This window comes from Coloeus monedula (genome assembly GCF_965178545.1).
Source record: "Coloeus monedula genome assembly, chromosome: 15".
NCBI classification, from domain to species: Eukaryota; Metazoa; Chordata; class Aves; order Passeriformes; family Corvidae; genus Coloeus; species Coloeus monedula.
In genome coordinates this window covers 16,311,095-16,338,553 of record NC_138795.1, presented here as the reverse complement: position 1 = coordinate 16,338,553, position 27,459 = coordinate 16,311,095, and the positions used below count along the sequence as shown (strand labels likewise).

The 27,459-nt window shown below is 52.2% G+C and overlaps 1 protein-coding gene across 3 annotated transcripts; it reads right to left on the bottom strand.

The window, feature by feature from the left end:
• Positions 1-1,869: 1,869 nt before the first annotated feature.
• On the bottom strand, positions 1,870-26,239 carry CYSTM1 (cysteine rich transmembrane module containing 1). Of its 3 annotated transcripts, none has more exons than XM_082291180.1 (3): positions 26,163-26,239; positions 14,488-14,735; positions 1,870-2,317 (listed from the first exon to the last, which is right to left on the bottom strand). In XM_082291180.1, exons 2-3 carry the CDS (start codon positions 14,714-14,716, stop codon positions 2,211-2,213), a joined length of 336 nt encoding a protein of 111 aa, XP_082147306.1. In that variant the 5' UTR covers positions 14,717-14,735; positions 26,163-26,239; the 3' UTR covers positions 1,870-2,210. The 3 variants fall into 3 exon arrangements, with proteins under 3 accessions (XP_082147306.1, XP_082147307.1, XP_082147305.1); XM_082291181.1 differs by having other exon boundaries at positions 26,167-26,201; XM_082291179.1 differs by lacking the exon at positions 26,163-26,239 and adding an exon at positions 15,704-15,812.
• Positions 26,240-27,459: the final 1,220 nt, after the last annotated feature.

Sequence of the window (27,459 nt, the reverse complement as noted above, 5' to 3'; positions counted from 1 at the left end):
TTCCCGCTGATTCCGGCCAATTCCTGCTGATCCCGGGTCATTCCCGCTGCTCCGGGTCCATTCCCCTGTCCCGGGCCGTTCCCGCTGATCCCACTCCACTCCCCTGTCCCTCTCCATGCCCGCTGATCCCGGTCCATTCCCTGTCCCGCTCCATGCCCGCTGATCCCGCTCCATGCCCGCTGATCCCGCTCCATTCCCTGTCCCACTCCGTTCCCGCTGATCCCGCTCCATCCCGCTGATCCCGCTCCATTCCCGCCGATCCCGCTCCGTTCCCTGGCCCTCTCCGTTCCCGCTGATCCCGCTCCGTTCCCTGTCCCTCTCCATTCCCGCCGATCCCGCTCCATTCCCGCCGATCCCGCTCCGTTCCCTGTCCCTCTCCGTTCCCGCCGATCCCGCTCCGTTCCCTGTCCCGCTCCGTTCCCGCCGATCCCGCTCCGTTCCCTGTCCCGCTCCGTTCCCGCCGATCCCGCTCCGTTCCCTGTCCCTCTCCGTTCCCGCCGATCCCGCTCCGTTCCCTGTCCCGCTCCGTTCCCGCCGATCCCGCTCCGTTCCCGCCGATCCCTCTCCGTTCCCGCCGATCCCGCTCCGTTCCCGCCTGCCCCGGCAGCCCCGGCGGTGCGCGGCCGGACACCGCCACCGTGTGGCCCTTTTGGGCAGCGCACCGGCCCGGCCCCCGCCGCTCTCCCCAGCGCTTTCCAGAGGCTCCCGGAGCTGGGAGTTTCCAGGTCCCGTTGCCGACCCCCCGGGCTGCCATCCCATAGGCACACGGGGGCTGTCACACTCTGGGCTGGCCCTTCGCTGCCCCAGGCTCCCAAGCCGTGTCACCTGGCTCACCACACATGGCCCCAGCTGCAGCCGCTGTCCCACAGACACGGGGTTGTGGCTGCACCGCCCCGGCAGGGCCACGGGCACAGGGCAGTCACACGCTCCACTTCCTTCCCCCCACCAAGGAGGGCGAGCCAGGGACTCTGCTCCTGATTCCTTACAGCTGCCAAGGAGGTGCAGTGACAGGGAAGGTGACAGTGCCCATTCCCAGGGCAGGGACCTCTAGGAACCAGGACACAGACCCGAGCTTATGGCTGCAGAGGGGCAGCCCCCAGACGAAGACTCCTGGGGAGAGGGGATTGCAACCCCAGACATATCAGCTTGCCCCAGACCAGAGCCCCAAACTGCACTGCTGAGCCCAGAGTGGAGCTGTACAGAGCACCTGGGCTGCACAACCAAGGGACAGAGAGTGCAGTGCCCTTTGCAGACAGATCCGAGATCCCTGGGTGATCTCCAGGCAGTGCCACACAATGCCAGTGTGTGTCAGGACACCAGGGTCAGCTTTGCTCCCAAGGCTGGGGGAGCAGCAGGGTGGGACACATCCCCCATGGAACCAGCAGCAAGTTTTCCCCACTTTTCTGCAGAGTAAAGCTTTTTATCCCTTTTCTGGCCAGGCGTGCCATGGAACAGCTTCAGCTCTAAATCCTCAGCACTAGATTAATCCATGGCTTGTCTCTTCTTACCCATTAATTTACCTCCCACAACCCTCGGGGCTCTGCAGCGCGGGCTGAGGGATCACAGCTTGGGACCAGCCCTTCCCCAGGAGCTGCTGGTGCACACACACAGCAGCTCAGCCTGTGCTTCTCCCAGCTCTGCTGTCCCAGGAGCTGCTGGAGAGGGCCCTGGTTCCAGAAGGGGACCCGACTGGCCAGACCCACAGGATAAAAACCTGACTGTGCTGCCCTGTGTGGGATGAGGGGGTTGGAGGTGCCATACCAAGGACTCCCACTGACAGAGTCAGTGCCCACAGGAGACCAAAGACAGACAGCACCATGGGGAATAAACACCCACCCTGCAGACAGATTTACTGAAACAGCCGGGACCTAGTGAAGAAAATCAACTGTTGGCTTTAATTATTGCGTACGTCTTCGTCTCTAGGGCTAGGAAAATCTCAACTGGTAAATATACATTTCATCAGAATGCCTTTGGCTGAAATACACCATTAGCACATTCTTCAAAGTTACAACAAAAGTCTTAGAAATGTTAAAAAGGGATTTTTTTTTTCCTTTACTAAAATAAAGGAGTGCACCCCCCACCCCGACAAGGCGCTAGGACGGACAGACGGGAACTCGTGGCTGTGCAAAGCAGAGCGTTGATTACAGTAACAGAAAGAAGTCGGGACAGGAGTGGGGAGCCTGCATAGCGCTCGGCGAGCGGCAGCGGCGTCAGGTCAGCATGTCCCAGAGGCAGCAGCAGCAGAGCGCGGTCCAGCACGCCGTCAGGCAGGCGCTCTCGCCCGTGTCGTCCCTCCGCCGCTCCTCCACGACGTACACTGCGGGCAAGAGGGGCTGGTGAGTCCGAGCAGCAGCCTGCCTGTGACTGCCGTGCGCAGTCACGACACGCAGTGAAGAGGACAAGAACCAGGTGTGGCCCAGCCCCCAGGTCAGCTTTCCAGGAGGTGGCAGCTCCCTCAGCTGCAAGCACCGCTGCAGCCTGTGAGCCTGTCCGCTGGGACTAGCACTGCTGTTCCCCAGCAACTGCTCCAGCCCTACCACACACAGAACTGCCTCCTTCCCTAGGATGACAGGTCCTGGACAGGGACCAGTCCTTGCTCCGGCTCTGTGTCCCTCCTGCATGCGAGGGGACTGCCAGCCCTGTCAGCTGAGCGCCCGAGGCACAGGCGAGGAGGCGGCAGTGCAGTGACACCTCACGGGCCAAGGGGCAGGTGCCCCAACGCTCCAGGTATTGCCTCATGGACAGAAACCATCCCTGCCCCGAGGCTCCTGGCAGCCTGTGGGGATTTGCTGCACACTGCCAATTGCTTGAGCACACAGGAGGGAGCCCCAGGTTTGGGTGGAGCTCTCCAGGCAGGGTCTCCGACTTGAGGCCAGTGTGCTGCTTGCTCTTTGCGCCAGCTCCTGAGGCCCATTAGGACAGGAGCAGTTTATCTTTGGTTCCTCCTCGCTGAGCCCAGGCTGTCACACCCAGACCTGCATCAGTCTGAGGGCAGGCAGGTGACTGTCCTTCCTGACAGCTTTCTTGGGTCTGATCGTTGTGGTCTGTGCAGGAAACGTGCCCTCACACAGGAGTCCAACCCAGGCAGGCAGCTAGTGCTGGCAGGCAGAAGCCTGGGCAGGACACAGCTCATGGCATTGCCCTGGCCCTCCCACGGGCTTGCTTTGTGCTCGGGAAACCATTCCCCAGTCACTCCTTAAGCTCTGCAGAGCAATGGGTGGAGGATGTGCTCCAGCTTACACAATGCCAGAACTCTGACACCACCAAGGGAGGCAGAGAGGGAGAGTCCAGCACCCCCCAAACGTCTGTGCTTGCGGACAGCTGTGCCCGAGCCTCAGGCAGCTCCCTCTCATCAAGGGTAGTAAGGGACATCCTCTGCACAGGCAGAGCCCAGCTCTAGGGGAGCCCCTGCACGGCATCAGCACAGCACTGCTGTCCCCCTTCCCTCTGGCCACTCAGTCACAGCAGCTGCAGCCCTTGCCCCAGGAATGTCAGCGTGTACATTCTTCTCCCTTCAGCCCCAGGAGAGGTGGCAGTGCTGTGACGGAGCAGGAGAGGTGCCACGCACTCTCCTCCCTCAGGAGCTGCTGTCCCTGCCCGCCCCTCCAGGGCCCAGGCTGGCACCTCCCAGCAGGAGCAGAGCAGGACCTGACGGAAACCTGGCTGCCTGTGCTGCTGCCAGGGGAAGCACGACCTCCTCCCCACAGCCCAGGGCAGGGCTGTGCCCAGGGCCAGCCCCTGCCACACCCGCAAGGAGTGCAGAACAAGGTCCATGACTTGTGAGCCCGGCACCCTGGCTGCCTCTTTCATCCCTCTGAAAGGGTGGACCACGGACCCATCCCATCATATCCCAAGGGGAATACATCCCACGGCACACAGGACTTTGGCCAGGCCCTTCTCACCTCACACAGCCCCAAACCTGCACTCAAAGCCATGCCTGGAAGACTTGCAAGGAGAACATGGAGGCTTGTGAGCCTCAACCTTACACGGCAGCGTGTCAGCAGCTCTGTCCACTGCCTGTTCTGCATGGAGAGGTGACCCAGGGGCTCGGTCTGGGCTTTATTCTCCTGGTGGATCCAGGAGCTCTAAACAAGCAGCTCTTTGGTGCATCTGTTTGCTCTAAGAAGGTCCTGTTATGATCAGTGGAGGCAAAACACCCACCAAATACTCCAAGAGTCCTGTGTAAGATGGTGACATCCCTGTGCTGGAGCCCTGACACAGCCCTGGCTTCCAACCAGCTGCCAGGCTGCCATTCAAACTGTCCCACCTCTGAGCCATGGCGAGCTGGATTGCTGCTGCCAGAGCACTGCCATACCCAAAACTGAGGGCTCCAGTGCCCTGAGACATCCAGATCCACACAGCAGAAGGAGGCTGCCCCTTGTCAGTTACAATCAGCTGTCCAGGACTGCAGAGATGCAAGAAGTGTTTGCCTGAAGTATTTATGATTAATCCATTAGAAGTTTTAAGCTACAGCCAAGTGTCAGGGACATGCCAACAAAGCACGTTCAAGGCATGTACAAGGTGCTGTTATGCAACGCTTGCTGAAATATTAAACGGAATGGCTTTCCCAGGCTTGGGCCTGGGCAGAGGGAGCCGGGTGCTCTCACCACGGCTGCTCAGCCAACTCATGTTGGACGCTGCCTCTGCACAAGGGGGTCACAGCGTCCGTGGGTATCACCTCCTGTCCCTGCCAGCCAGCCCTCTGGCACTGCTGCTGTGCCTTGTCCTGGAAGGGGCTGCCCGGAGCCAGCCGAAGGACCAGGCACAGCTGCCCACTAACAGCTGGGGGCAGGACTGGGACAGGGCAAGGGACAGCAGCCATGCCAAGACCTTTCCAGGACTCACCATGGGTTTGGGGTGAGCCTTTCTGTTAGAAACGGTGAAACAGCACTCACGTTTGTTCCCTCACTTCTGCGAAAAGCTGGAAGCCACTTAAACCAACAGCACATTGTGGCAAAAGCACCTTTTGGCAGAAACCCTCTGAAAAAAAAGCTGTGGTCTTCCCCCATGGCAGGCAGCTGTTGTACTTCAGCAAACCCGCTCACCTTCCAAGTTCAAGGAATGCCCCAAAGATAGCACCTGAAATAACACATTTGAGAAGTTGCCGCCTTCCACTGCAGAGCTCCTCTCCAAGGAGAGCAAGTCTCGAGGGCAGCTCTGCCTCTGCCAGCTCACGGGAGCTGCTGCAACCACTGCTGTGGTCTGAGTGTGCACACCATCAACACTGGACACGTTCACACGTGGAGAGCACCTGGGCAATGCTCTGAAGAGAGACAGCCACCCCTCCCTCACAGTTTGTGAGGCTTTCTTTGAAGCCACATCAACGCTTCAGGAGTTGCAGCTTTGTCGCTGCACCACACAAATTGCCAGAGAGATTTTAACCACAGATACACAGCGTTAATGCTGAACAGCTTTTCTGATCTGGGTGTGGGGCTTGCAGAGGACAGAAGAGGAGCAGAACAGCTGAAGGGTGGTCAGCTGTTCAGCTACAGCTACCAACCAGCTCAAAGACAGGCTGGATGAACTGCTCCCAGCCCAGCCTCTCACTGAGCTGGACACACCCTACACCAATCTGCTCATTTTGGACACCTGAACGCTGGCTTCAGAGCACTTACAGAGTGACACAAGTACCCGAGGACATCAAGAGCATGTGGTGGCACCTTCACCCACTCCTCCCAGGCCATGCAGTAGTGCTGTACAAATGCCGTGTCAACCCCCGAACTCCGTATCCAAACCTCCTAAAAGCATTTTGTTGGGAAGTCTTGCACAGCCCATGACTGATGCCAAGTCCCCCCACAGCTTCCCAGCTGACTGCAACCAGCAGGATTCCATTGACAGACATCAGATCTTCTGCTGGGATACCTTTGTCAACAAAACCCAATCCACAATCTGCCAGTGAAGGGAATCGTGGCTTTTGTGAGATTCCTCAGTGCCTGAGTGCCTCCAAGCTAAAGCCACCCAGTTTTCTGTGGCAAGCCTTATTGGGGACCCTCATCAGCTGCTTTGTGCCTCTCTTTTAGCCAAGGTTGGGCACTCCAACCACCTCCAGCACAAAGGGTCCTCGCCATTATGAGCAGAAGCCTGGTGGCCACAAACAGAAGAGAAACAAGGGTGATTTCTCTTGGAGGCACTAGACAGCACTCAGTTCTAGGCTCCGGTTTTGATGGTTTCGTTGTTTTGTCTAAAACGGGATGGGAGAAGGTATAAGCTGAGAGACCCTCCCACCTCCTAATCAGCCTCAGAGTGTAGAGCACAATGAATCATGCTTACCCCGAAAACGGGGTGAGCCTTTCCTGTAATCACTCCCTGTAATCACACAGCAGTGGCCTGCACAAACCAGTGCAAATAACTCCCACTTTGTTTTTAAAACAAATACTACAATACCTTCTTATTTCATGTACAGTCGACTTTATCTTAAGCATACACATTTTGTTTCTTCTCATACCTAATTGATACGTTAATCATTAGCTCCATGAGGGAGAGGAATGAGCTGTACTTTTCACCCGGTTTGGCATAAACTGAAATGGTGAGCTTAGACTGCAATGCCCCTTATTGCAGTGCTTTACTGGGTCTACAAGGATTGCAGTGCAAGGGCACTGGCTTTGATGCCAGAACCAGTCCATCCTCTCCCAGGGCCCGCATACAGACATCACTGTCAAGGTACCAACTTACCTACATGGGGGTAGTGATGGTGCCTGAGAGCCCTTGAGCTCCACAAGCTCTCCTAGAAGTCCTGCTGCACATGACAGGGGCCAGGCCCTTGCCTGGGCATTTCAGGTATGACAGGAATGACATCCAGGCACAGAGAAGCCAGCACGGGGCAGGCTCAGCTTGTGGGGAGCAGGAGGTGGAGAGCAAAGCCTCCACCAGCTGCAGGGACTCCCCTCCTCTTAAGGTGGGAGGGCTCAAATCACATTGCCCTGAAGTTTACTTTCCTTTAGCTCATCTGTGTGCCAGCACAGACCCCTCACCTGCACTCCTGGCTGTGAGGCAAGGCCTGGGGCACATGAGAGGAAGCAGCAGTAAGTAGTTTACAATCACTGTCACTGCAGCCCCAAAACCCTCCCTTCCTGTGCCATCAGAATGGCTGTTTGCCATGGGAACAGCTGGTCAGAGCAGGAGTATTAGTTAATACCAGAGTCTCATCTGGGAGGGAGTGCACAGCAGAGAAGGGACCCATAAGCCTCTTCCCAGTTGTCAATTAAGTGGGTTTTATCACAAGCCACTTCTGCACCAAGAGCTTTATTTTCACTTCTTCAGCGAGCAGGAAACTGCTCACCACCGCTTGGAATGATTTTGTGCTGCCTGAAGCAGATGCTAAGTCAGGTCAGCCTGTGCATCTGCTTTTACCTTCAAACCATTCTCACCCAGGTCCTTGGAAAGCTCTTCTGTTCAGGATGGAGGCCAGAGAAGGGAAAGTCAGCACAAGCACACCCAATGGATGCAGAAGTGACAGTGACTGGAAGTCAAATGTCCAAGAGCCATCTTTGAGGTGCACACTCTGGTCTGCAGACCCAGAGCTGCAAAAGGAAGGAACACCCAGCCATGACCTCCCAGACATCCACTTGTCCTGAAACAAACCCCACACAGGCAGCAAGTGTGGAAGAAGAGATTTCAGGACTGGGGAACAGGGACTAAACTTTCATATGAGCTGCCACCAAGGCTGCTCTCTGCACCAGGCCTCTCCAGGGCACAGCCTGGGCACAGATGAGATCTAACTCCCTTGGCAAGGAAAGCATTTAATTGTTCTTTCTCCTCTCTGGGGGTATTTGCTCAAGCCTAACAGCTTCAGGCCTGTTATTTTCCAGCCCCCCAACTCCTTCCTGCCCAGAGGCTTTCACTGTGTGCACAGTCTCTACCAACACCACACTCAGATTTCAGGAAATACCTCAGTACACTCCTGAAACAGATACCACAGCCAGATGGAAATTCAATAGCCCACTTCAAGCAAGAATCTTCCAAAGCTTCAAAATGCTCAGGACAAGTTTCACAACTCCCAGCTCCAAACACAAATGGCTTCTGCCAGAGCCACCCGAGCAGAAACCAAGTGTCACAGAATGAAAATGCCACGGAGTACAGGCAGCTCCACCTGCAAATCCCCTCTGCCACCAGACAGCCGCTGCTGACCCAGCCCAGATTTCAGCCTGGGCTCAAGCAGAAACGACTGATGTACAGCTGCTCACACAGGTATCAGACCTGCCCTTTTCCATGGCCACACGCCTGGGTTCAGGAGTTGGAAAATTCCTGCCTTTCTGTTCCCGTAAGTTTGAGCAGTTCTGACGCTCACCCTAGAGAGCTGTTTCAGCTTTCAGGAAGCTGAACAGGCCACACATTTCAGGGAAATCACTGAGCAGGTGAGCCAAGAGAGCACTTTCCAGAGCCAACGCTGCACTGGGCAAAGCTGTTCCCCTCTCACGCACCAGTCTGGGCACCAGGCACGGGTTAGGGCTCAGCAGGAACCATGCAGAAGATTTTCTTGCAGCTGAGCTCAGGGCTGGAAAAGATGTTGTTGCCTCACTTGAACACAGAGGGATGTGCGATCCTTGAGATAACAAAAGTGATACTAATCAGCATTTATGGCGTATCAATGTGCCTGGGAAGGATTCAACACCTCTAAAAGGCAGGGCTACAAGCATTCCTTACAGGAACCAGCACACCTTGTGTATTGAGTGTTCAGGTCTCTGCAGGATGTCAGCAGGCATCAGCCAGCTCTCCAAAGCACTACAAACCCCAGCACAGAGGTTAGAAAGTGCACAGGACACATGTCATATGAGAAAAAAACCTATCCCTCAGCTCAAATGTACAATAATTCAGGGCTTCAGACCCTTCTAGACTACAACAGATGAGACATCTCCCAAAAGTACAGATTTTGAGAACTTCCTCTAACATTTTTTTAAATCAGTAAAATCTTAATTTACTGTTAAAGCAAGGAGATGTTTTTAACCTAGTCAGCCACAGGGCTTAAGAACAGCACAATCCTCAGCCTGTGTCAGTGCTTACACTGAAAACCAGCATCAGTCCTAGAGTTAAACAACACCTGGCTTGGAGGGATTCACAGAGCACAAACTTCATCTTACAAAGGTCTTGCAAGCGTGTTCTGGGTGACCGACAGGAGAGGGACAAAGCCCAATTTAAAGCAAAGAGAACACGGCCCCGTGAGATCCTCCTTGTGCAGCCCCACAGGGTCAAGTACCACAGTCTGTGCAGTGTCTGCAGTGCTGGGAAAAGGCCGTGCATGATTTGCTCCTCACCCAGCCTGGTGCCCAGCTGACAACGACTGCAACAGCAGCCTTGTTAAATTCAGCCCACGGTGTTGTCAGCCTTGGCCTCCTGAGGCCAGTTTGTCTGCAGCTTGTTTTCAGATACTGGACCTGAATTGGGAATAATTTTCTTTGCATCAGGTTGTTATCAGATTACTCCCTCCTTGAGGGTGAAAAGCAGTGAAGGTGAGGTGAGACAGCAGCCCCACGACTGCACTGTTTGCCAGCCAACAGCCCCTGCTGTTTGTGCAGCCAGGGACAGAGGGAGGGATGATACAGCAGTCCTGGAGGAGAGAACGCTGGGTTTTAAAGCACACTAAGGAATGAGAAGCAGATAAGAGGACAACTGCCAAATAAGATTTTTTTTTTTTTTGCAGGATTCCAGCATCTGGAGTTGCAGCTCCTGAAGGCACAGGAACAGTTAAACTAAATGTTCCAACAGACTACTTAGAAAGGGGTCAACAGACAGAAAGCCTGTCCTCCAAATTAACTCCTGCTGGGGAAGGCTCAGCTCCACATAGTTTGGGAAGCAAGGGGGTAACCACTGAAAGGCACTGGAAAGCCTCACCAGAATGATTCTGATTCTCTCCTTTCCACACTGAGACAGGTAAAGAGGAAAAATCATCCACCCCTCCAGCAGCAGGCAGTGCCTGTATCTAGGTGACCTGTTTATTCTGCAGCTGGACAAACATTAGGAGGCAGACAGCATCACTGTGACTATTACTCTTATCGCAGACGGCTTTGCTACAAGTAATCAACCTCCAGAAACAAGATTTCCACCCTGTGTGTACAATGGCTCAGACGCAATGCTGAGCTCTGTTTGCCCGCAGTGCCTGCTGACAGAGCCTGGCTCCCTTTGGCACAGCATGGAATAGCCTCATCCATTACATTGGCATGTATCAACAGGGAGGGGGGAAGAAAGTAAGCTGGTCAAATTGCTAACATCAGCTTCTGCTTTTAAAATTAGTATGTCACTTCATACTTCGGCTCATTCCACTTCTTTTGAAAGTATACCATAATCAGCTGCATTACATTTCACCTCTAATTTACACAGACAAGAAAGCACCAGCTGAGCAGTCACCAGTTACTGTGGTTTCCTTATGCTAGTTGATAACAAATAATGAAAACACTGGTGGGGAAATGAGATATTTTCTGGAACGAGATATTTTCCTCCTCCTAAGCAAGCCCCTGCTGTAAAGAAGAACCTGCTCCCTACACAATGCGGCACACAGGAACCACGTTCCTAAAGCTGTGTTTCCCAGCTTTGTCCTGGTGCAGGCAGCTTCCCTCTACCCACACCAAGCACCACGTGGCACGTCTACCCTGTTCCAGGAGCTCACACCCACATGGACTTCGTGTGGACAGACACGGAGACAGCCCACAGCCTGGGCAGCAGGAAAACTGGAGCCAGAGATCAGCACATCAGTTCCCAGCGCTAGGAGGCTGAATCACACACCCTTAAGGATAACGTCCCTCAGGCTCAGCATATACATTATCATCTCTAAAGGCAAAGGTCAAGTTGTTTATTTCTAATGAACAACAGCCAAGTCAGTTGCCAGCCCTTGCAAGATGTAAGAAGTGGGGTTTCTTTGGAGACTTTGATATCAGTAACCTGATCGAGCCTAAAAGCCACCCATCCAAAAAAAATAAAACCATGAGGTCTTCTGTGACACCTCAGCAAGTCACCAGTGAGTCTCCAGTTCACTGCTCCTTCATGTGGAGAAAAAACATGCTTTGAGGCCTTTCATGGCCTGAGGTAGCTGGGGTGACTCTGAGGGGGTGCAAGCTTGCACACACTGGCCTCCATCCCCTCTGGGAGAAGGGGCCAAGGAACACTGTGATCAGCTGCAACCTCCCTGTCCCACGGTGTCGTATGGGGGTGGCCACATGGGAGTCATATGGCCACCACCACTGTATCTTAACACATAACCACAAGCTGATTTCTGCACCCCAGATGTCCTCGTGGCTGGCTAATCCTGCACAGACAGTCCAGAGGGGAACACACGTGTTCTCCTTGTCCAGAGCTGTTGTGGACTGCAGCTTCCTCCAGCAAGCCCTTAGGTTTGTCCCCCAGTTCAATGGCATATTGAAAAGGTGGTGACACCTTCCCTTTCTCACCTATTTGTAGTGGAGTCATTGCTCACTGAACAGCAAGAACTTTCCTTCCTACCCTTGCCAAGCACAACCCCAGCAAGAGGGGCTGAAGTCTCCAGCCTGGGCTAACAGCTCCCACCTCCTGAGGACACAGAGAAATGGGTGCTGTGGGTGGGGAAAGGTGTGGCTGCAGCACACATGGGCAATGTGACTCAGGCCAGTGCTGCTCAGCCTGGAGTCCTTCACCAGCAGCCTTTGAAACAGGCTCAGAGCTCCTGGGCAGTGTGGGTGACAGAACCAGCAGCCAGGTTAAGCTGCTTCCCTGTTACATCTCAGATGCAGCTTTAATACAGAGAGTGGGGCATGTGAGGTTTTTTTACTTCTCCAAGGGCTGAGTGGACAGGCTTTGTCCATTGCTATTCCTGATGGGCTACAAATTAAGATGAAAAAACACCATCACCATAAAATGCTACTTTACCATCAGATTTTGAGAGCTCAGCAGTAATAATTTCCATCTGTGTGATCCACTCAAGACCAAAATATGATAAATAATTACTTCCACACATTAGCAGTAGCACATGGGCTACGATCTACAACATAAGAGCCCACTTTGCAGTTTGCCCACACAGTAAGATTATGTAAAGCATAAAATTTAAAGTATACCAAATTTCCTAATTTTCACTGTGGACACATGCTTATTCAGAAATACTAATGTACTACTTGGAGTAGCTTAATTCATTAGATAAAGCAAAGTCATGTAGGAGAGTAAAACATCCACTCTGAAAGGGAAGCATCCATGCAGTAGCTCTTCCCAGATAAGTGTTTGGAAACACCACAGGAAGCCACACGAAATCATGCTAGACCAGCCAGGCTGACTGCAATGCCTTGATTAAATTTAGATGTCAGTTTTTTATGTTAGAAGTTCAGCCACACCAATACAGATACATAGCATTAGTGTAACAGATTTATAAAAAAATAGCTTTTTTAGAGACATCCACTCTCAATTAGACACTCCTGGGGTTCTTAAACAAAGCCCCATTGAAAGCTCTTTTACAGCTTCAGAGGACAAAGATCAGGTTCCAGTTTGACAGACTGGCCAAAAGGGAGCAAGGGGAGAAAAAAAAGGGTGTTTAACAGAAGGAGAATGAAGAAAAAGAAAGCTTTTGCAGAGAAATGCAAAATTATAGCCCTGACTTCACTTTGCAGACTTAATAAATGTGTTTAAAATAAATGTGTGCCATCCAGAGGGACCTGGACAGGCTGAAGAAGTGGGGGCATGTGAACCTCGTGAAGCTCAGCTGGGCCAAGCAGAAGCTCCTGTACCTGGGTAGGGGCAATGACAAGTGCAAACACAGGCTGGGTGGAGAAAGCAGCCCTGGGGAGGACTTGGAGGCAGGGATAGATGGGATACTGGGAAGAAATTCTTCTCTGTGAGGGTGGTGAGACCCTGGCACAGGGTGCCCAGAGCAGCTGTGGCTGCCCCACACATGAAGTGTCCAAGGCCAGGTTGGATGGGGCTTGGAGCAGCCTGGGATAGTGGAAGGTGTCCCTGCCCATGGCAGGGGGTTGGAACTGGCTGATCTTTAAGTTCCTTCCAACTCAAATCATTCTGTGATTCTATCACTTTTTTACATCCATTTCGGCAACAGTGGAGCTAATTAGAGGCTCCCAAGGTGGGTTCAGAGACCACCTGTAGCTGTGGGAAGGCAGTTCAAGGACAAGACTTACCAGAAGGTTTTTGATTTATGGATTAGAGTGCTGCTTCTGCAGAGCTGAACTTGTGTTACTTAGGCTTAACAAAATCAAACCTCCTGCAGAACAAGCCTGGGCTCTCAGTGCAAGACACTCAAACACTTCACTACTTGTCCTCTCCAATTTGCCAGCCTATTCTTTGTGCTGGTCCACAGGTTTGTGAGCAGAGCAGAGGACATTCAGTGTCATCACTTCCCTGATCCAGTTTGATATGAGATCCTTCAAACTTCCAAGGCAGCCGAACTGTCTCAAAGCCAGACTGTCCAAAGGAACAGTTCCTGTCTCCCTTCAGCCTCTGCCAGCACATCCCTTTGTGTGGCTACAGCAGCAAAGCAACACTGGCACCAACCAAAGATGTTCAACATGGAAAACAAGGAGTTTTCCCCCGCCCAGTACTAAGAAACATCTCTTAGCCACCCCAAAAGCCCAGGGAAAACCCTGATTACATTTTGATTCCATGTGATGGAAGTGGTGGGAAGTATCACCATTGCTGCTTCCTCCTCCTCCTCCTCAAAGGCAGGGTTCTCACTCTGTTACAGAGGAAGTTGAACTCATGATTTGCCCTCAATTCAGGTTCTTATTCACTCATACCAATTGCTCACTGCTTAAATTTGGGCCTTCTCGATAGACCCACACCAGACTGTTCAATCCCACTGAACAGTCCACCTCTCTCAGCTTCTCCTCACAGAAAGGAGGAGAAGCTCTCATCCCTTAATCATCTTCTCTGCCTCTCCTCTGACAATCTGAGCCTGCAGCAAGCACTGCAGTGAGCCCCAGGAGAGCTGTGGGTGCCAGAGCATACCAATGTGCCATATTGAGGGGACGCGGCACACAGATGGACCAGCCAGCTGCCAAGGGAAGGTGCATCATCCTCCCTCCCTTCCCCAGAAATCTGGGTTTTTCCACAGAATGATAATAACTTCAGAAAAAACCAAAATGCCCAGGAATGAGCAGATCACTTGGACAGATACTGATGGGCTCACAAAAACCGAGGTCCATTAATTCAGTACGAACTGCACATTTGAATATTATAAGCTTTAACTGTGCAGCCTTTGGTTGAAACTCATCAAACAAGAGACAGGTGGAATGAGAGTTGTGGCAAATCTAAAGCCTGTATAACAACCTCAGCATAAGGATTCCCTTGAGGGATCAGCACGAAAGATGTTTGGCAGTATTCTCCAACAACCAGAGAGAGAACTGTGAGAGCAGCAAAACGAGCTGTAAACAAAACCGCTATTTCAAACAAGTCACCACCTCCTCCAATACATTCACCAGCCTCCTTTAGGGCCAGGTGCTGGTGAACATATTACTTCAAGGTCAGCGTGTACTCATGTGAGGCAAACAGGTGCCCCAATGTCACGCCGTGGCTGCTCGGTCATACCTGTATTTTTCGGCCCATCTGCGTACACCGGTCCTGGAGGTGGAGGTGCGTTCTGCCATCCATACTGGGGATATCCTTGGTAGCCTGGCTGGCCTGGCTGGTAGGGCCCGGTGGGTCCAGGGGGATAGCCGGGGTAGGGGCCAGGAGGGCCCCCCGGCTGCTGTGCATAGGGTGGGTACGGGGCAGTTGGGCCCGGGCCGGGGTACGGTGGAGGATTATCGTAGCTCATGTGGGATGCGGAACCTGTCCTGCAAAAGAAGGAAACAAACAGGAGACCTGGTTGGCTTTTGTCTGCTCATCCACAACCGTGTGAGTTCCACTGCAGACTGCTCTCCAGAGAGCCTTACGTTGTGTGAGAAACAGACTTCAAAATACCTGGTCAAGCAGCAAATTTATTTTTAACCCTATCACGGGGGTAGGGATGGAGTTGAAGTGATTTCTCTAAGTGACACGAGTTTAGCTCAGCAGTAGTAGCATGCTGCTTTCCAGTCATGCATCAGCTATTCACCCTAAGTCTTGCAGCAGCAAAGCAAAATCCTCTACTTCCACTCATGATTAAAATGCTTTTAAGAGAGATTTAGAAGTGATTACTTCATGTTTCTGTCAATATTGGAAAGGAAAACCATAGAGAAATGCAGCCTGTTCCAGGCACTTGATAGCTTTGACATGAGAAAGAGTGAACACAAATGTCCATTACGCTTCTGCTAATTGTTAAAGCACCCAGACCAGCACTCTGGAGCAGGGCAGTATGGAATAATTTCCTGATGACACTGTACCCCAGCACCTTGTGTAGTCTTCCAGTCATACACAACTGAATCATTAAGCAGCCACAAGGAATTAGGGCCTTGGGCTCAGCATCATTCAAAAAGCAACACTAAAGACACCTCAGAGAGTTGATGCTCATAAAACCCATGTCATGCATTACTCATGGCACAGCCATCAGAAGACAAGACTGTCCCAATACTGCAACTTTAATGAACCTCTAAGCAGCATGACTAAGCAAACCATTTCTTACATTAGGCTTTTGGAGCTTCTCCCTGTCTGAGAAACAGAAGTGTATATTAATATCCTACGCGTTCAGGAACCTTCCTGCCTGAAGCAGCGGTAGCCTGCTATTTCCTTCCCCTATTACAGGGTGCAGACGGGTCACCAGTTCCCCTTTGCCACACACCTCCTCCCACACGCCACAGGGAGAAATACCAGGAGCATAACTTGCCTCTGCCAGGCTTGCAGTGGGAGGGGCTGGCCAGCAGGATCGCCTTTGGATGGCACTGGGATGGGCAAGCAGCCGGACTGCTCAGCCCTGCGCCCCCGGGGACGGGCAGCAGAGACCATGGGCACAGGCAGCGAGCTCTGGCTGACGCAGCCTGAAGAATTTCACCTTTGCACCGCTACCACCGGAGCCCAGCGCGATGTGCGGGGCAGAGGCCAGGCGAGCCCAGCCCCTGGGGCTATGTTTAGCTGCCGCAGTCCCTGGCAGCGTAGAGCGAGCTGTTTGTTTACAGCCTGCTGTTTCATCACCTCAGAGCGCCGGCTGTCCCTCCCCAAGGAAGGATCCCAAGGCTCCCGCTTGTTTACACGCTGCTCCTGCCCGAAGGTCGCCAGCGCGATGCCAAGTGGCACCGCGGGGCTCTGCCCCGCACCCAGCCCGGCTGAACCCACACAGTGCCTGGGATCTAGAGGCTGCTCCAAGGGAACAGGGCCGCCGTCCCGTCCAGAAGGACACCGAGAGCCCTTGAGGCTCACAGGCTGCAGCTGTCACTCACCTGGATTCACCCGAACGCTCCTCAAGGTGTGCGAGCCAGGCACAGTCACAGAACCACAAACATGCTGAGCTGGACAAGGATCACCCAGTCCAACTCCTGGCTCTGCATAGACACCCCAACAATCCCACCCTGTGCCTGAGAGCATTGTCCAAGGGCTCCTGGAGCTCTGGGGCTGGGACCATTCCCTGGGGAGCCTGGTCAGTGCCCAATCATCCTCTGGGGGAAGAACCTTTTCTTGATATCCAACCTAATCCTGCCCTGACACAGCTCCAGCCGTTCCCTCGGGTCCTGCCCCCGGTCATCAGAGTGAAGAGATCAGTGTCTGTCCCTCCTCTTGCCCTCACAAAGAAGTTGTCCCACGTAACTGCTAAGGCAGTGCTGTACCCTGCAGATGACATCTTTTAATGGCTTTGTCAAGAGTTTTAACTGCTTAACCGATGTCTGGGATTACAGGAATTTTATTTATGGCTTGTTTTTTTCCCCCCACTGCTAGGCCAGCCAGACCACTTAACTGGTCACTTTAAAACAGACAAGCACAACACACACTTAACTCAAGGCTCTTTAACCACTGCACTGCAATGCAACCCCCCCACCAAGTCTCTAGCAAGGAAATTCTTTCTTCAGGAAGGCAGGGAAAGGCAGGCAGCAAACCCTATAACTCACTTCAATGCAATCAGTTAGAGAACTGGGACACAACAGGCCACTAATGCTCATCTAACCCAGAAAATCATCCCAAAATAACATCCAAAAGCAAGATCCAGGGAAGAATAAGGCCAGAGCGAGTGTGTGTGTGTACACCAACAGAGCACTGCATGTGGCAGAGTAACCATTTGGAGCCCAGGCATGCCCCAGGCAACCCTGTGAACCCCCTGGTTTGCTCAGGCTCCCTGACCCAATGCACAGCTGCTCTGCTGGCTCCTGGCACGAGGGGATCCAGGGCACTGCTGCCTGCCTTGTGGAAAACTGACTCCTGCTTCATCAGGGTGACTGCAGGAGGTCACCCTCCTGAATTTAGGTTTGCACCAAACCAGGGAGGAGCATGTGGGAATGCCCTGTTCCAGATCAAAGAGCTCCAGCCCAATGTTGGCTCCTTGGGCAGGGGACAACCTCTCCATCCATGTTCCCCTTCTCTGTTCAAGGGTGTAATTTAGCATCCTAGCTACAAATATATGTGTTTTTATATACACACACACACTAGGCTTTCAAAGGCAGCAAACAACAGACCATGTTTTGTTCATAAACCTTAAGAACCCTCGGGGCTTAGCTTGCTTTGATGAGCACTGTCCAGCTCCAGCAGACTCACATGGATTACTTCAGTTTTTCAAAGTCCTTCTGCCCAAGAGGACGATCAACCCAGGCCACCCTTTCCAGGGAAGGTTAGTCTTCCCTCCTGTCCCTTTATATGCATCAATTCATTTATCCACATTCAATATCATTGATATTTTAGTGCTGAAGCAAGGTTGAACATATGCTGTGATTCTTCAGCTGGCTGTGAACTCAGATTCAGTCAGTGGATAACAAACTCAGCCACCCCACTGCTCCCTTGCCATGGGACTGCCAGGGGCCACCCTTCTCCATCAGGACTGGCCATTCACTCCCTTTGTTAGCTAAGCAGGGAGCCTGCTCCCTGTCCTGTGGCTGCCTGGCCTCTGGCAAGCATCCAGCATGGGAACATGCCAGAATCCCTTTGGAGCCAGTGGGACCACACAGGTAACAAAGCACCTCTGCAGAAAGGGCTGAGATGGGGATCAGGTGTGCCTGGTAAAGCTCAGAAACCCCTGAAAGAGTGTGGTAAGATGAGAGCCTGGTTAAAACCAACAGCCATGGGGATGAACAAAAACACCTGCACATCAGCAGCTCTGCAGAAATGTCTGTGAAACAGTGAGAAGGAGTTAAAAATCCAACGGCTTGAGCAAACAGGGAAGTGGCAGCATAGGGAACAAGAAAGAATTACTAGTGCTCTTTGTTTACCAGCTCCATGTTGGCTGTGTCAAAACAGCTTTTGAAGAGGAGGAAGGTTAGGAGTGGAGGCAGTGACTGAGATTCCACCTGCTGATATGGGAGAGGGACTGAGGGGAAAACTGGCCAGAGCCTACTAACAGCTGTACAGATGCCTGGGCAGAGACAGCAGAACAACAGAACAGAGGAAAAGATGGAGATTAAGAAGAGCATATTCCAGGTTGAGGGTAAAGTAACATAACTGAGATTAGGCAAGAGATAAAAGAGCGTGTCCAGCATGAACACTCAGCAGCCACTGGGGATTTGTCTGTGATGAGTGAGGAAAGCCCTGAAGAATTCATCAAGGTATTCAGCAAACCCAGGAGGAAGTTGTGGAACCTAAGTTCTCGGAAAGAATCTTTCCTTGTCCCCCAGTTTCACTGCCAGTACTTGCTACACATACACACACCCCTACTCGCCCTTTTTGAACTGTGTGACAACACTGAGATTTCCTTCACTCTCATGATCTCATACATGATTTCACATACTTCCTAGTTCTATTTACTCACCTGGGTATGTGTTTGCATGGCAGGGATTTGCAGCATGAAGCAAATACTTTTCAGAGACATACCTGAGCTCTTAGTCAAACATATCATCAAGCTTTGCTGTGGGTTCTTACCCCAACTGGTAATTCTGTGTGAGCTGCAACCAGGACCAACCCCTGCGTGGTTGCATCAGAACTCATATCTGTGTGTTTCCTAGTGAGCACCTCTCAGAAGCAAAGCTCAAAAGAAAGAAGCCAACCATTAGTGAAGCCCTTTGTTTTCCATGACGCTGCAGGAGGTCCAGCAGGAAGAGCCGGTACAAAGCTCAATGGTCCCTGCACAGCCTCACTAGTGCTAAACTTCATTTAGTACTAGACCCAGCAAACAAAGAGATTTCCTTGACTGTCACTAAGTATTTGTCCCGTCTGTTGCTGCTTAACAACAGAGAAATTGCTAATCCATCTGAAGAGAATGGCAAACCACGTTCCTATTCCTCCTCCCCACCACATTAGTACTTTTGCTAAGGAGCAAGTTCATTAGTACATCGTTTCCTTAAGTCATCTTCAAACTCATTTGTTCTACACTGCTGAGTAAACATTATTTCCCCTACTCCAACAGCAGGGTTTCATTTTTAAACAAGTTGCTTATCACACCCCAGAAGGCTGCACCATTGCTCAAAAGGTCTGCAAACCAGAAGCCACTGAAGTACGGGGTCGTATAGGGAATGCACATAGCACCAGATGTGTGTGTACACACAGAGGCACCAACAGGCAAGAAGCACCATCCTGTGTGAGAATATCAGTCCTTCTACAGGTGTAACCTGGCTCTGGCTAAGGTTTAGCAAAAGGTGCAAGTTCAGAACTATAATGCTTTGCATACACTACACACACACACATATATATTTAACCTGTCCCTTTTGGCAACCAATCCTTAGAGAAACAGATTTCACCATCAGACTTTGAAAAAACTTCTGACTGCTTCACATTTACTGCCTTGTAGAAGGCCAGCAAACCAAGGCAGCTGCTACAGAACTAGTCAGTCACTGCTCCTGATCCTCCTCTCCCAGCACACTCATGAATTTATTATCTTTTTTGTTTTCTCCAGGCATCTCTCCTGAGCTGAAGACTGTCTGCTTCAACAGAGCCTGCACCATTCCTTGATTATTCTTTCCAGACATCATTGTGCCTTTTAGTGTCACCATTTGTCTAGGAGAAAGCAGGCAGACTCTCTCTGCACAGTGCCACAGCTGTCTTCTGCTTCCCACCCCTTTCCCAGCCCACTCCCAGGGCAGCTCTTGCCATCCATCAAGCTAAAAACAGAGCTCAAGCTGCACTGTACTAATTGCAACTGCAAGATCCTTCCAAGTGGGAATAGCTCCTGTAGAGCCTGTCACTGCACATGTACAGCTCACAACATTGCTCACCCAAGTGACAACACACAGTCTCTTCCACCATTTCACTGGCTCTGCCACAAGCCTCTGAAAACAGCCTTAGCTTCAACCTGGGAATGTCTCACCATCCACAAGCTGCCACCTCTAAAACTAGGAAGGAAGGAACAGGAAGCCTAATTTAGATGGCATGTGCAGCCCTGCGGCACGGCCTGGGGGCCTGGACAGGGAGGACTTCTGGTCAGAAGGTAACATGGTGCAGAAAAACAACCAAGAATGAAGAGAATAAGGGGAAGCATGATGGAAGAAAGCTTTTCTGTTAGCACAAGGGATGCCCAAACAAAGACCCTTCAGAGCCTGCCAAAATGACCCAGTTTCACCCTTTTCCCGCCTCCAAAAGGCCACGTACAAGGCTGGCGCTCCCAAACATCTCTTGAGGTCAGAATAATTACAGCCACCATAATTATTGCCAAAATGACTGGAGAGCAGTAGGAATCTGCTTCTACCTGTTGGCACCTTGTTACCTTGGCGAAACTGAGGAGAGCATTTTTATACAGTAAGTGTCCACAGCTACTAATCCACCTGCAAAGAAATACCAATCCCTATGGACAGCTGCCTGCAAGCCAGATCCTTCAAATCCAATCTCCAGAGCAAGAAAATCCATTAAATAAAGAGCTGTGCATATGGGGTGAGAGGACAATCTAACCAGGGTACTGAAACAGGGCAAAACACCTTCTCTAGCACAGGGAACAGTGCAAGAAACAGCCCTATGAAAACAAATGGGCGATTAGTAAATTAAAAAAAAAAACCAAAAACAAACCACCAACAAGAAAAACCCAAAGGAAATCAGCAGTCTGGAACACAGGAAAAAAACCCCATAACGACCCAAAAGCAATTAGCAGATTTTTGGAATTTAAAGGCGAGAAGTTGCTTGTTTTTTAGGACAGCAGGAGAAGCATTGCACCTCGTGCTGCTGTAGTCAGGAGGAATCACCTTTTGGGTATGGCAGGTATTGATTCAGCTGGTCTTTGCACAGATGAAGATGGAGGGCACGGTGAGAGACCAGACCCTGAGAAGGACAACTGGGGCACCCTGATATAACCCACCCCTTCCAATGCCTGCAGCGCTAGGAAGTCGTTTTCCAATACAGAGCTCTAATGGAAAGTACATTTAACATCAGCAATCCAGCTCCTGGCAACCAGCCTAGCATTTAAATTACATTTCATATGAACAGTATCCAAATGAAAAAGAGCACAAGTGGCTCTTAAATTGCACTGGCTCTGTGTTTCCCTCTCACCAGCTTATTTGTCAGCTCCATTTAGTGATTGTACGAAAGGTACGTTAAGGATAAATTGTAAGAGATTCCATTCTTGCTCGGTTTGCTTCCAGGAAAAGCTTCCTCCCTGGTTTGCCCTCCCATTTCACCAGGTAGCTCCATCAGCCTAGAGAAATAGCTGAGAGGGAACAAGAGCTGCCCCCACCTTTTCTGACAAAAGCTGTTCAAAACTACTTTAATTTCCAAAATACAGGTCTAGGCAAAAGCAAAAAGCCCAGCTTTGTGCTGTAAAAGGAAAAGCTAAAACCCACTCCTCTGTTGAAGCCCATTTCCTTAAGAGGTGTCCTGGACTCCAGGACACTCACAGTCCTTGGGAAGAGGGGCATTTCCTCACATTTAGTTGAGTGGGTGCCAGGCATTTCCTGCACAAAACAACTGCACCTGCTCATGTGGCTGAAGCCACCAGATCAGGCAGCTCTGTGCACTGAACAGTGGTTTGGATGAACAAGCATTTAACCCTCCTGAGCCAGGTATTCCCTCCTCCTGGTGTCCTCCAAGCCCTCCAGGGTTCTGAAGCCTGTCCATATGTGAAAATGGAAAGCCTAACTGATGTTTGAGGCTGACACTGGTGTACCTATGAACTGTCCCAGCTCCCCAGTCCCATCATCTGCCCTTCCTTCTTGGCAAAACCATAATGGATATGCCCATTTCCAGGTGATCCTGGTTTCAGAAACCAGGATTTGATCAGCTCTAAAGGGCTGTAGTCATGCTGACAGTTTTTGCCTCAGAGGCAACATCCTTTGCGGAGCTTCACGGTCACAGATCTGCCCCTGCTGCTCTCCACAGAACTCTTATCAATGTACCTTCACACCCACACCACACCCATGCCAGGATTTTCCTTCTTCAAACAAATTTCAGTGTCTCATGAATTGTTACTAACACACAAACCTCTTCAGAAACACTATCCATCACTTACTGCCTGCAATATGCTGCCCACTGTCTACCTACATGTTCCACACGGCAGAAGGAAAGTATGAAGCTGACATAGTTCCTACAATAAAAGCATTAGTGGAAAAAAGAAATCAAATCCAATGCCCTGCTACTGTTATGACATGAACTGCATCCTTATGGGGAAAAATTGTCGATTTTTTCAGACATCTGATGAAAGGTTTTAGAAACATATACTTCAACACCAGGAACTAACAATTACAAAGATGGAAAGCATCACTTCACAGCCCCTCAGGTGGTGTCAGCCACGGCACTTGTTGCTGACATGCCAGGTGAGACTCTGCCCAGGTACAGCAGTGCCTGTGGCAAAACCCACCAAAAAGCAAAGTCCTTTACACAGAAATCATTTCAGAGAGAAGCATCAACATCTTGATTTCAGGTTTTGAATGCTTTTGAATGCACTGCTCTTGTTCAAGTCTTGGTATATGTTGCCTTAGATAATTCCAGAAATAATGACTATAGCTTGCTGTTAAAGTGGTGCATTGACTGCTTTAAGATGCAACAAATACCAAAACAACAACAAAAAAATCAATGAGAACATCTGATTGTCAGGTTAAACTACACCTGCAAATAATAGTTGAAGCAAGCAGCTTTGTTGGTCTAACTGAGAAGAGAATGTGAAACAAACAGTATGACTGGCAAGAAAATTCGTAAGCACAGATAATACATTCATATGTTATTCAGATGGTGGTGTGGCAGCATTCCAGCCATGGAACAGCAGCAGTCTTTCAGGATAACTTCACCAGCTCTGAAACACTGGTGGATTAAGTGGAAGATACTACCCCGAGCCCATGATGATTTTCTAGCACCTCAAGCAGAAGCACACCAGCAGCAGCACACAGCTCCCAAGGCATGGTTATGTTGCTGTGTGCAGACAGAAATACAGGCATCTTCTACAGCTGAGATCTCATTAGTCAGAAAGAGATTTCCATGATAGGCTGGAAAATGGAATGAGACTGAGATTTGTCCGCCCCCTTCATGTTTTCTCACTTTTTCTGCTTTTCTATATCCTTCATGTGGCTCTACCATGATGCTTTTCTTTGCCTGTAGGGCATATGCAAGAATCCTCTTTAACGTCTGCTTGTCACGGGCTGCAGTTTCTCCCATACCAGTGGTCACCAAACCAAAAAAGCCTCTGTCTTACCCTGTTGGGGGCTGAAAAACATCTACACTTCAGGGGACTGCCCTCAATAGCTGGTAAGACCAAGTAATACCTCAAGAAGACATTATAATCCTAGTGTGCAAATCTCTCTCTCTGATATGTGACAGAAACAGCAGCTTTTGTTCAGCAGTGGTGGTGCCAGGCATAAGGAATGCAACAGACCAGATGCTTCCAAGGAGATCCGTTCCTCAAAGCCCTCTGCAATTCTGACCAGCTGTGGGCAGGCACTGGAGCACAGCACTGCTCCCTCCCAGGACAGCACAGTGGTGGCACTTCCACATAAGGGGATCCCAGCTGGGAAGAGCTCCCAGGATACAGCTGTGAGGGTAGCCCAGCATTTCCTGCCCCTCAGCACAGGTGTGAGGCCAAGCCCTTCACCCCGAATCCTGGGGAAGGCAGCCATGCTGGGATGAGCAGGCTCGGAGGCTCCCAGGCTGCCTGTGGGAAGCCAAGCTGCTGCCGGCAGGATGCCAGGCCTGGCAATACTGACCGTCTGCTTGAATGACTCGGGCTCCTTCCTATCTTTCCCTATTCCCAGAAATGACAGTGCTATTTTCTGCTCATTGAGCCACTGGGTTTGAGGTCAGAAGCAGGAAGTTAAGACAGGATATGCAACCCAGAGAGTAGAAAACATCAATACCAACAGTAGCGAATGAGCGAACCTGCTCATTCAAGGCTCCCGCTCCCATGAGAAGTTTTCAGGGACCCCTGATAAGCTTCCAGCTGTGCCACACACAGATCACAAACAGGGGGCAGGAGAAATGCAGACCTGTTTTATTGAAAATCCAGAGTTATACGAGCTTGCTCTGCCCTCGTAGAAAAAAAAAATCAGGTAACATATTCATCCGATCCTGCATAGAACTACCCCGAGAACAGGCAGCTCCTCTGTTTATGGCACACAAAGCCCTCCAGGTACTTCTCCATCACCCCGGTGCAATGCTATGAGCAGGAACATCTCTGCTTACACTCACAGAACAGCTCTGGTTGTCTGAGCAGCAAACCACTGCCCATTTTAAATGTAGAATGGACCTGGGGGGACACATGGCAGCAAACCAGCAGAGCTCTCTGCTCTGACTGACGCCAGGGCACCACCTCGCAGGTTCTACTCAGCACACACAGAGCCCCCACCCATGTCAGAGCCACTCCTTTACACGACAGTCTCCTCTTCGACCTCTGCTGCAAGGACACCCACCAGCCTCTGCAGATTATCAGTTACAGCTTTCACACCATTTGGGGAATGACGAATCAGTATTTAACAAAGATGGCCTTTATAGCACATGAATAAGGGGCAGAGTGAAACAGACTTCGTGCTGCAGAAGTTCCTGTGCTTGGTAAAAACCACTATCCTGTGCAATAGATGACTATTATCTAACATGCACATTAATCCCTCACTGTCCCCAAAAAGCACTGAAATACGATCAGTAGAATTTATAAAGTCTCAGTGTTTTCAGCCTCCTTCCCAGTCTACCTGATACAGTAATATTATTATTATCATAATCAAAAATTTCTAGGAAGAGTCACTTATTATTTAAGCAACTGATGAGAAATACCCCTTTCCCAGCACAGCAGCACTTCCCACACCTTGTATCCTATCACTGTATTTACACAGCACAAGGAGAAGGCAGCTGCTCAGCACAGTCATTATAACTCACCCACACTTACTACCTTACCCAGACTTACCCTATTTACAGTCAGGTTGCTCACACACGTCTTGTAGTACAGGCATCAAAAGCAGAGAGCACCTCTTTTTTTCCTTTCAGATAAAGCTAAACACGAATCTGGAGTGAGTGGGACAGCTCTTGGCACTAGCCCGGACAGAGAGGGTCTGCCCACTGCCATCAGAAGGGGTGGCAGATCCATGTGGCAGAGGAGAGGAGACAAGCGCTCTCCTTCCCTCATTCTCCTATTTCACCATGACATTTAATTATCCAAATGAGGTCTCCTCAGCTATAGGAACAGGAAACATAAATCCAGGACAACCATAATGGCTTTTAAACACACGATGCAGCACTATTATTTTTACTCCGAGTGCTACCATACCTCTTGCTCTACACTAAATAATCCTCAGCATCAGTACCACCCGCGCCCACCCTCCTCTCGCCCCTCGGTGCACGAACAGCCTCAGCCGGGCAGCGCCGGGAGCCCCCGCCCCGCTCCGCCGCGCCAGCCTGGGATTGTTTAGGGCACCTTTGGGACAACGATGGCATGGCCGGCGCTGTCAGACAGGGCGGGACCCCCGGGCTGGGGGACGCGCCTGGGGGGGGGTTCACTGGGCTCCTCCTGCCCCGACCCTTCCGGAGCGCTGTCCCCAGCGCGGTCACCCACCGCAGGCTCCCAGGGACGGGACGGGACGGGCCCGACCCCTCGCCCCGAGGAGCCTTCCTGCTCCTCATCCTCCCCCTCCTCATCACTCCTGAGCGGGCCCGCGCCCGGCCCCGCTCCCCCCCACCCGCCGCAGCTCCCACCCGCGCCGAGCCGAGCCCAGCCGAGCCGCGCCGAGCCCAGCCGAGCTGAGCCGAGCCGCGCCGAGCCCAGCCGAGCCGCGCCGAGCCGTGAGGGCGCGGCCCCCCAGCCCCTCACGGAGCCCCGGTACCTGCGCCCTGCGCGTCTCGCGCCGCCACCCGCACCTGCTGCGCACCCCGCGGGGCGGTGACGTCACGGGAGGCCCAGGCCACGCCCCCAGCGGGGCGGGCACGTCACGGCCCCGGGCCCGCCCAAGGGGCGTGGCCACGGTGGGGGCGTGGCCGGAGGGAGGGAGCCGGGTGGAGCCGGGCCCTGTCCGAGTCATCGCGGCTGTCCGAGCTGCTGTTCATGTCTCTGTCCTGCCCCTGCCCCTGTCCGAGCTGCTGCTCATGTCTCTGTCCTGCCCCTGCCCCTGTCCGAGCTGCTGCTCTTGTCTCTGTCCTGTCCCTGTCCGAGCTGCTGCTCATGTCTCTGTCCTGTCCCTGTCCGAGCTGCTGCTCTTGTCTCTGTCCTGCCCCTGTCCGAGCTGCTGCTCATGTCTGTGTCCTGCCCTGTTCCTGTCCCTGTCCGAGCTGCTGCTCTTGTCTCTGTCCCTGCCCCGTCCCTGTCCCAGCTACTGCCACTGTCCCTATCCCTATTCCCGCCTCCGTTCCTGTCCCTGACACAGCTGCTGCCATTGCCCCTGTTCCTCTCCACGTCGCTGTCCCTGCCTCTGTCACTGCTGTTGCCCCGGCCCCGGAGCGGAGTCTGAGGAGCCTGAGGTTGGAAAGGACCCGCGGGGCTCCGGGCCCTGCCCGTGGGGAGGGGGCTTCCCGGCAGCGCAGCTGAGCGGGGCTGAGCAGGGCTTAAGCCAAGGAAGGACAGCGGGGTCAGGATGGGCATGGGGGACTCGGGACGCAGCCACAGCCTGCTCGGGGCCGGGGTCAGCAGCATGGGACCCGGAGAGCCTTGGCCCCACCGGGGACCCCCGGGCATGGCAGGGGCTGGGCTGGGCCCCACAGCCCCCCCACGCCGCCGCTGTCGCTTCCCTTCCCTGCGGGGGCTGGACGGGACACCTGGCTGGTGACCGGGACCTTTGCACGGGCGCTGTCGCCTTCTGCTGATAACGGGACGCGTGGGTAGGAGAAGGTTCAAGCACAGAGCCTGGGAAAGCAGTTACGGGTTTGCCCAGATAAAATAGGTCAAGGACACAGGTTGGAGTGTTCAGTCACCGTCCCTGCCCCTGGCACATGACCGTGACTCACGATGGTGGCCAGCGGCGCGGGGATAGCAGTGGCCGCCTGTGGAGTGACGCTGTGCCTGGGGAGCGTGAGGTGGGGTTGGGGACTGTGGTGGGGACGTAGCTGGGGACAGTGGTGGTCCCCAGGGAGTAGAGCAGCATGACCCTGCTCCTGTGCTGCTGTGCGTGCTGAAACCAGCTTCCTTTT

Excerpts from the sequence above, each read along its gene's own strand:
- CYSTM1 (XM_082291180.1), bottom strand. The coding sequence starts at position 14,716 with ATGAGCTACGATAATCCTCCACCGTACCCCGGCCCGGGCCCAACTGCC. Across the intron at positions 2,318-14,487 it reads AGATGGGCCGAAAAATACAG|TGTACGTCGTGGAGGAGCGG; the intron begins GTATGACCGAGC and ends TCTTGCCCGCAG.